This window comes from Sardina pilchardus, chromosome 2, assembly GCF_963854185.1.
Source record: "Sardina pilchardus chromosome 2, fSarPil1.1, whole genome shotgun sequence".
Taxonomy (NCBI): Eukaryota; Metazoa; Chordata; class Actinopteri; order Clupeiformes; family Clupeidae; genus Sardina; species Sardina pilchardus.
Window position 1 is genome coordinate 4,762,033 of NC_084995.1, and position 10,289 is coordinate 4,772,321.

At 39.5% G+C, this 10,289-nt stretch overlaps 1 protein-coding gene across 2 annotated transcripts in view; it reads left to right on the top strand.

Moving 5' to 3' along the window:
* hfm1 (helicase for meiosis 1) overlaps nucleotides 1-10,015 on the top strand; it is a 276,877-nt gene extending 266,862 nt beyond the window's left edge. For both annotated transcript variants that reach the window (XM_062517215.1, XM_062517224.1), the window contains 2 exons: nucleotides 9,314-9,393; nucleotides 9,515-10,015. In XM_062517215.1, the coding sequence (XP_062373199.1) occupies nucleotides 9,314-9,393; nucleotides 9,515-9,581 (147 nt within the window). In that variant the 3' untranslated portion in view covers nucleotides 9,582-10,015. The remainder of the gene's footprint in view (nucleotides 1-9,313; nucleotides 9,394-9,514) is intronic.
* Nucleotides 10,016-10,289: the final 274 nt, after the last annotated feature.

Genomic DNA, 10,289 nt, shown 5'->3' on the forward strand with positions numbered 1-10,289 from the left:
AGCTGGGTTATCATAGGCAGGGTCACATATGTCAACCACAATAGGTAACACACTAGGTGGCACTATAGAGTCCCTAAGCCACACCCTAGGCCAGAGCTCTGTCTCTGACTAGCAGTAGCAATAATGCACAAGCCCACCAAATTTGGTTAATTTTCATGAATGTATGTGTCAACCACAACAGACAACGCGCTAGGTGACGCTATAGAGTCCCTAAGCCACACCCTAGGCAAGAGCTCTGTCTTTGACTAGCGGTAGCAATAACACACAAGCCCACCAAATTGTATTCATTTTCGTGAATGTATGTGTCAACCACAACAGACAACGTGCTAGGTGGCGCTATAGAGTCCCTGAGCCACACCCTAGGCCTGGTTCTTAGTAGCCTTACCAATTCCACATGTAGCAGACAAATTTCAAGAGTTTTAGAGCATGCCAAGTTGGTGACAAAAGGCCAAACATGGAGCGTAAGAGGATTCCACTATAATAATATTAATAAATATAGCCGCAAGCGGCGATGGCGGACCCGAGCACCTACGGTGCAGACCTGTGACATTTCGTAAACTAACAAAGCAACATCTGCGTGTGGTGGGCATGTGCATGAGCAACACACATGCCCATCAAATGTGTGTGTTTTTTTTTTATCTTGAATGTATGTGTCAACCACAACAGACAACATGCTGGGGTGCTATAGAGTCCCTAAGCCACACCCTAGGCCAGACCTCTGTCTCTGACTGGCGGCAGCAATAACACAGAAGCCTACCTAAATTTGTTAAATTTTGTGAATATATGTCAACCACAATAGGAAACGCACTAGGTGGCACTATAGAGTCCCTAAGCCACACCCTAGGCCAGAGCTCTGTCTCTGACTAGCAGTAGCAATAATGCACAAGCCCACCAAATTTGGTTAATTTTCATGAATGTATGTGTCAACCACAACAGACAACGCGCTAGGTGGCGCTATAGAGTCCCTAAGCCACACCCTAGGCCATAGCTCAGTCTCTGACTAGCAGTAGCAATAACACACAAGCCCACCAAATTTTATTCATTTTCGTGAATGTATGTGTCAACCACAACAGACAACGTGCTAGGTGGCGCTATAGAGTCCCTGAGCCACACCCTAGGCCAGAGCTCTGGTTCTTAGTAGCCTTACCAATAGCTTGGTTTCAATCACGTGATTATTATGACGCGCCACAGCGGGACGATTTGACATGGAGGGCAGGAAGTAAACAATGGACCACCGTCTACCGTTGCAGACAGTCTGTATTGTACTGATATAGACCCAATAAAAAAAGGCAATGAAGCCAAATTGGCCAGAGGACGAAAAAAATAATCCTGCTAGAGGAATACAACAAATGAAAAACTTTATTGAAAAGCAAATTCGGCTAACGGTAAAACAAAGAAATTGGGAGGAAATCGCCGAAAAAGTGCAAGAAGTAGCGTACGGTGGTGAGGTGAAGAGGAGTGTAGGCTAGCTACACGAAGTAGGCTACAACAAAAATCTAACGGTTATGGCCAAGAAGGAGATGTCCTGCCTTGGGAGTGAATCAGATGGAACAGGTAAGTTTAAAAAAAAAAAACTTTTACGTTATGTTTATTAGCTGCATAGGCTACAAAAGATGACGTTACCTATCTAGGCCTAACTCATGCTTACAGTAGATTGCCCATAAAAGTTATCGTTATACAGTAGGTCTACATGACTTGGTAGGCCTAATTGACATCTTCTTAATTTGTCTTTTGTAATCAGTAATGGCGATTACATTTTTCTCTAACAAACTTTTAATCTGATATTGCTTTCATTCTTGAAGCTATATGAATTATAATAGTAGCCTATGATATCATCAGCCGTTAGCGTTAACGCTAGCTAACTGACGTCCGTTTAAAACTTGCTGGCTTATAACCCGATTCTGGTTACCTAATGTTGGGCCTGCTAACGACGTTTATTCCATAATTATGAATAGCCTAGATTTTATTCAGGGGGTGTCCTAGCTCCAGCTAGTCTAATTAAATGCGTTATCTTGACCGTAGTGTTATGACTGTATAGCTAACCATCAAAACCTTCTGCAGTGAGTCAGACCTTCGGCAGTGAGCCAGTGAAAGAAATGAGGAGTGAAGCGATAGTGCCCGTCATCCTGTCTATCCTCCGCCAGCCCAGCGGAGAGCGGAAAAGTAAGTTATTGGTGCTACTGTGTTTCCCGTTAAAATGTTAAGCCTACATATTATAATCCTAAACATATCGTATCAAATACAGATGTTCTCACTAAGTCGGCATATGCGATTTAGGCTTGGGTGGACTGGGTAGACCCAGGCCTAACTTTTGTGCTCACACATAATGTCAAACAAACTTATACCCCGCTGGCCACTTCGCACATTTCTCTAGATTTTGCAATAACCGTATAAGCTGCTATGTGACACAGTAATGTCTCACAACTGTGCTCAGCATAGACTACTCTACATCTCGTTGCAGTGCAGCTACAAGCTAGTCACCAGACCTAATTAGGCTTTTGTTTCCTTTTCTTTTCATTACAGGAACAACGACGAACCATTGAATCAACAGAGGACGTGTTGGCTCTCCAATAAGAAGTTTTGCTGTTTCAGAGATGTAGAAATAGACAAATTGCTTCAGAAAATTAGAAATAGATAAATTCGAAATAAAAGTTACATTGACATTGACTGACGAGGTCCTTCCATTTAATAAATACTATTCGTCATTAAATGTGTATTGCCATTTCATTTATGACATGCAATCAAATGAGTCGGACTGACTTTGATTCATAATAGTTATTTAATAATTTTCTGCAATTTAGTTGTTGACCATGGCTTAGCGCTCAGTGGATAGCCTAGGCTTGCAGTAGGCTACTGTATGTCGTTCATTGACTGCACGAGTTTTGCACAGACTGAAGTTATAGCTCTCCTGTTGTATGGAATTGAAGATTAACACAATGACAACTAATAGGCTAGCCTACATATTTTGGTCAAACAGCCTCAGGCCTACAATTTAGGCAACTTGCCTGAGGTCTGTTCCCGTACCTGAAAGGTGTTTCTTTCATCCAGAAGAGGCGCGTCATACGTGCTTTCAGGCAACTTTGCCACAACGTTGATTATCTTGCTTTCATGATTACAAATGAACTGTATTGATGTATTTATTATTTACAAATTAATGATCGCCTACAGGCGTTTGAGACGGTGCATTTTAGACGTCATGAATTATTATGCTGCAGACTGTGTGGAAGACGTCTGACACCACAGACTGATCCTAACCCTAGTCTAAAATTATGCCTAGGAATATGAAAGCAATGCTTATGTTCTAATTATATGTAGTTTATCTAAATGTTAAACAAAACAAACAAGTGGAAGAACACAATAGTCAAGCAGTAGTTCATTATTTTGGTTGTGCCACAGCCTGAAGATGGAGAACAAGTAGAAATGTATTGCAATTTAAAAACTGGATTTCTTGGGAACGGGCCAGGTGTGGAGATGGAATGTAGGCCTAATATGATTTCAGTATTCACGTTGATTTTCTCGCGAACCGTTTATTACAGTAACTATAGCCTAATCAGAAAGCTTGTGATTAGCCTAAACTTCATGAGCAATCCACCAGAGAATAGTTGGTGCGCAAATTGATTATTTTGCGAGTTGCAGATAGAAGAATATATAACTATATTTAGTGTAGGCTAAATTTACATTGATACCACCAGAAAGCTCGTGCTCTGTCAAGTGACATGCATATCAGTGTGACTAGTGAGCAATCCGATAGAGAATAATTTTGCATTTTGCGTCTCAGATAATTTCTCTGCGCTGAAAACATTGTACAGACAGATACTATACCTGTAGTTGATCTAAAGAGCCCACCTATGCCTTACATTTGTCTCCTGTCTAAACAATATGCAGTGGTCTAGTCTAGCCACCAACTGTCAACTGAAAGTGAACAGATTGATGAAAAAGAAGAATGGATTTGGCGTGACATTTCTTGCGTGTGTGTGAGAGCGTGAGATTGATGTTGAAAGCGTGCGTCACGCCAGGTAATGAAGGTGCTACTATTAAGCTATTTTGTGCATTTGAGTGGATTTGCCAGTGACAATTCAGATCGCGGTCGTTACCGTTAGTTTCCAGTAGCGTTTTTTGATTAATTTATTTTTCTATGTCCGAATATTGGGGGGGACATTTTGGTCGTATCTGAATATTGGGGGGGACGCGTCCCCCTCAATGTCTATGGTGACTACGGCCTTGTTGTAGTCTACAACTGATTGAACTGAAATTATGATGGACAGAAACGTGACAGTAGCCAGGTTTTCATCCAAGGCGGTTTTACGAGAAAATATTTTAGCGCTTTTATTTTTTACGGAAACGCTAATTATCGATAGAATTTTGCAAATGTCGACAGAATATTTTTCCGTTTAACTTTAGCGCATTAACACCATATCGATTCTTCAAATGTCGCAAAAATTAGATTGGAAACACTTTTTGTCGGGAAAAAAGGCTTTATCGCACATTTCCTCAATTTCTCAAGGCTTTATCGCACATTTCCTCAATTTAATTGAGGAAAATGATATCACAGCTATTTTTGATAGAAAACGGCAAAGGAATGCTACAACATTTGTGACACTGAAATTACTGTTAGCTGGCAAATTTTAAAAACTGTCTGACTAATCTCTCCATTTTTGTTTGTTTGTGGAAGGGGGTGGAAGGGGGTGTCACGTGGAAAGCAAAAGGTAGATAATTTGCTACATACCCAAAATGATGTATGGAAACGGCTCAAAGGCAGATTTTTTTTGCGATACACCAAAACTTATGCGACAGTTCGTTTTAGGGATGTGTGACGTCATCACGCATGCATTTTATCGATAAAACGGCAGTTGGATGGAAATAGGCTGGAGACAGCTATTTTTTTTGCGCATGTTCTGTTTGTCGATAACAAAACGTCGCAAAAACTGGATGGAAACTTGGTTATTGTCCGGCTAATTTTATGTCAGGTTGGTGAATCTTATTTGATTAACTAGCGGTTTAGTGTTGAGTCCTCGTGTTGTCATGCATCTGGTAGCCTGTGCTAGCTACGTTACTTTACTGGCTACTCACCCTGCCACAATATCTTATCTTGACACTCCAACACAAACATAACTTTTTTACTATTTACGAACGTGTAATTACATCGAAACTGGTCACATATTTATAAGCACCATAGTTTCTGTCTTTTCAAAACGTAGCACATAACATAACATGGCCAAATTACATTTCATTTTCATTTGGCTGACGCTTTTTAACCAAAGCTAACAAATAAATGACAGAACTAGCCTACCTGGTGGTGCTCACATCCATGACGTGCAAAACTATTAACTACAGTGAACCAAAACATGACTTGTAATTGTAGGCTAACATAAACCACAACTGGGTCACATGAACCCAAGTTATAAGTTATTATGCGTGTTTCAAATCCAAGTTGTTGTTAGAGCTATTATATCGGCATCAATTAGCATTCCGTACTAGCCAGTGGCCACGTCTGTCACTTTAACTTTAAGCTACTTTGCTAGCCTTTGCATTAGCAGATGGATTCTTGCAAACGTTTCTAGTAAACTATCTAGCTTACAGTTGGCTATAAAGCACGTCTTCAAGCTCTGCAACCTACCTAGTACTACCTACTCCAGTAAGACACAGTTGTAAATAAAAGTCTAGCGAGTCTGATTAACAGTTACCTTAAGAAGACAGGTTGATAAGGCTATACTGTCCACCAAACGAAGACAGCAACAAGTAGCAAAAGTAACATAAACAAGCAGCTTTATGTGTCCACTGTATTTATTTTTATGACAAGTTTATTTAAATTATATGATAATGCTGCCCTATGGAGCACAGCCAGCAATCTTATACAGTAGTGCCTTTTGCAGTGGGTACACAAACCGGACTGAACCGTACCAAAACGTTCCGTACCAAAACGTAACGTACTGAACCGAAGTGTACCCTACTGCCTGGTGGAAAAGTAGCTTTTAAGATCCAATGCAGAACATGTATGGGGAGGACGTGTTCACGTGTGTATAAAACGAGGTGAAAATATGCCGACTTGTTGTGCCTGTTCCATGAGGCGGCAGTGTGCTTAGGCGTATCGCCATATCTAGCCTGTTAATCAAATTAATGTATGAAAAAGTTAGGTTAGCCAACGAAGGTTCAGTGCGTTGACTCGCCAGCTTGCCTACCAGTTGACTACCAGTCGGCGATGGAACATAGAATCACGTGACCAAAACATCACAAGCAAAACCTTAATACTTGTGTCAGTGTTAAAGAGGAACAATGCAGGATTGGCGATTTCATCTCTGGTTTCGGTTTCGTTTTTCGTTTTCGCTCGTTTTATGCTTGCATATTTCTCTGCAGAGCTTCCCCGACAGCTTTAGCGTGTATATTTCTACATATATAGGCTATATATAAATATATAAATTGCAAGCGTGGTTCTTCTTGTTCCTTTCGCGTCTCTGACTTCCAGAGGTAAACAGCAGACGATCGTTCATCAGAAAGTTGCAAGGTTGTAATAGCGGATAGGGACACTAGGGCTGGGAAGAAATGTGACTGTTTTCGATAAAACTGGTCAGTCAAGCAAAAGAACGATTTCTAAGCGATTTTATGACTATGAAAAAGTTGCATAGGGTCTCTTTAATCATCAGTAACCTAATATTGAATATTGTGAGATCATTCACACCAGTGGCCATAAGATTCTGCTCGACCCTCCACACACACACAGAAAATGATAGTCATATGTTTCTATATCATATATTTTGGAATTCTTATAACTGTACATATTTTGTTGATAATGTTTAGTATTTTACAATCTGCATAATTATTAGTAGTTTAAAAAATTACCCATTTGTATACTGATTTCAAGATTATTACACTTACTCATAGGCCTATTATATTTTTAAAATGTGTGTAGGCCTAGGTCTAATTGAGTGTGCATTAGTGGTGTGTGTAATTGAGTGCCTGTCGCTTTAAGAAATACGTGAGGTGGCTTTCTGTCTGACGGTTTTACGCGAGTGAAATAAAAGATGCATGACAAGGATATGTGGATGCGATTAATTTTGCTTTTTGTGTCATTAGATAAAATACATGTTCAAAACACTAACAAGTTGAAGAAAATCTTTCAGGGATCTGTAAGAGATGAGTGTCTTGCAATGTTCCTTTATGATTTTAGTGAGCACTATGATTTAGCTCTCTCCATTTATCCACACGTTCCAGCAAACAAAACAGTGCAATGTCTAAGTTAACATGTAGGCTAGGGAATCAAGTTCATCCACGTAAACTGATTTATTTCAAGATGTTAAGTTTAAGAGAGTGAATTCTTAATTAATGATAGGCCTATGATTTGTGGCATTGTCAACATACCTAGTTCTCTGACCAGATTGAGATGTTCTCCCGCGGGTCTCTCCTTCTGTCGCAAACTTGGATGTCTATGCAACGAATAGGGTTATCCTACTGTACAGTGGCGCTTCTTAGCCGTTGGGGAGTTTTAAAAGGAACGAACTAGTCTCAGCCCAAAATCAGATTTTGTTTTGCGTGAGAAAATGGATGTATGGCGTGAGTGCGTGTGTAAACAAGCAAAATCGTGTGTCACACGCCGAAAGCGTGAGAGTTGGCAGCTCTGCAGCTGTAGCTTAATGAGCACTACGTAACAATCCATTTCTGCCACCAAAGCGTCTCAACGTTAAGTCTATGGGATTTTTGAACTCTTTTATCGTAAATATCTCAAAAAGTATAAAGTTCACAAATGTGAAAAATAATAGAACAAATCTCCGTTTCAAGACCTTTGTAGGAGTGCTTGAATGACGTCAAACGGTTCAGTGGTTTTAGAGCCTTTGATCGTTGATTTTGGTCGGAAGCAGAATAATTATAACGATAATAAGAAGAAGAACAGGGATAACAGTACATTGCATTTACATGCAACGTAATTACTTATGGCCCTTTGGTTTCTCACAGGCTTGGCCGTTGATGCCCATAACACACTAGCATCCTGCTAATGAATGACGTCATTGACACGTTTGAAAGGCTTTTTAGAACAATTAAGGGACTTAAAAAGAGAGATTATCAGAGATCCTTAAGGCGGAGCAAGATATTTCGTCGTAGTTCATGTCTATGGGCGCAAAATGGGGATCACTTCCTCTGCATAAAGAGGTGTGTCATTGACGTATTCATGGGTTTCATCAGGTCCCTAAAATCAAGCACCCGATTATCAATGCATTAGCTATCAGTTGCTTGATTTATACACCTGTGGAAAGGGACCAGATGAATTGATGGTGTTACAAAATAATCTTGCTGCTCTTTCAAACCTTCTAATAACATTTATCAACTCTAATATGGAAAATAACACACACAAATCATGTAGCCTACACTTTCAAGGAATTGAATAAAAACATCAATGGAAGAATGGAAATATGTCACTGCTCTTATTAAAGAGTCACTGCACCCTAAAACATGTTTTTTGAGCTGTTGATTGATTGAAAATACTCATAAGTGGTGAACTGTACTATTACCAGGGTTAACTGTACTATTACCAGGTCGTGTTTCTCGACAAAAGTAACATTTCGTCTGATTTTTTATTTGAGATATTGCTCTCAGCGCATTCTACAGGTTGAAACATGCCATGGCATGTTGGTCCAAAATGCTATTGGAATGCTGACGAAGTCCTGTACTTCTCGTCCAACACTACGTCACCGGGTCGTTACAAATTAGGAATGAAACGCCCCAACACCTGCTGCCCTGATTAGCCTACCTGTGATAAGCCATGTCTGCAGCACTCATTCCCAGATTGACACGAAATCACCATGGTTGATTGGTTGCAGCAGTGCTGCACTCCCTCTCTAAATTTCAGAGCGTCTCGCCCATTTTGAAAGCCTGTTTCAGAAATGTGAAGTGGGTGGAGTTATGGGGTGAAGTGACTCTTTAAGTTACCCCAGCGCCATCTGATCATCGTCCACCAGCCAACAGCAGCAGAGTAAATAACAGGGGCACACCTGATATAAAGTCAATTTTCTCCAGACTGGAGTGCTCAAAAATGCAAAAAATGTACCTTAAGTGATCAGAAGGGGTTGAGGGTCATGAAGCTGTGCCCAAAATTCACATTCTTAACTCTAGAGAACCAAGACCTTAGCATACACATGAAATTCTGATCTATGTCCATAGACTTCAATGGAACAGTTGCTGCCTCTGCTCTGCATAAAGGGGGATTTTGACCTCCCCCTCTTGCGATTTGGGTTCCAGGAAGTGGCTTCTTATGAAGTATCTTGCTCCTCCCTAAATTATCTTTGGTGATATCCAGGCTAAATGAATAATACTTCTCTTACAGAATCATGAGAATGATATCCGTAATGGACCGCAGAATTTCTTTACAAAGAAGATGGCCAAAGGAGGTGACATTAAGTGCAGGTAAATCCTTTAGTCGTTTCTGAATCGTTTAAATCATTTTTGAAATTCACATATTTGCAGCTTAACATTTCTTAGGGAATTTAGACAGCAGCAGTAACAATTAATTTATGCAAAGTTTCAGCTCCCTGGTCGATAATGACTGCACAGAATTTGAAGATTTTCTTGGAATATTTGATGGACTCCTTTAGATTTTACCAGCAACATGGTTGTTTTATACCACTATTATTACTTTTATTGTGAACCCCTGGAGTTGTTTATATTTCTTCAAAAAACTAGTAAGGTTTCATATTTTAATGCTAGGCTTTTTCTCTTTCGTTTTTACAAGAGATCACATTAGGCCCTAATATTGGTTGTCTGATAATGACTTAATAACTGAAGTTAATTTTAGTTTAGTTCATAACTTTAAGTCCATTAACAAAGTACGCACTTTGACATGCGTTTTCATTTTAATTGTCTTTGCTCATGAATGTTATCCTATGATTAAAAATAATTGTCGTTTTTTGTTAAGTATTCACGTGAATCAAATTGTAGTGTTTTATACAATGTAAATGATTCCATCTTCTGTTCTGTAGTTTTGGAGGGGGATAAGTTGCATAATATATCTTCACTAATTATCATTGTGTGATTAGTTTTGCTTGTTGTCTTGTTTGGTTTATATTTGTGTAAAATAATCGCTGATGACAGTGAACAAAGTTCAATACTAGAGTGACCTATGTTTAAAAAAAAAAAACACTGTTTTACTGTTAGTTTAGTGCTTCATAAAACTTTTATGAATTCTTACAGTTTTTCTCGATTGCTAACACACATTTTCTGAAAACATGCCTCATATTCTCAGAACTCCACACACAAATCCAAAACAACACACACAATGGGCAAAACTCCACAATTATCCTGCA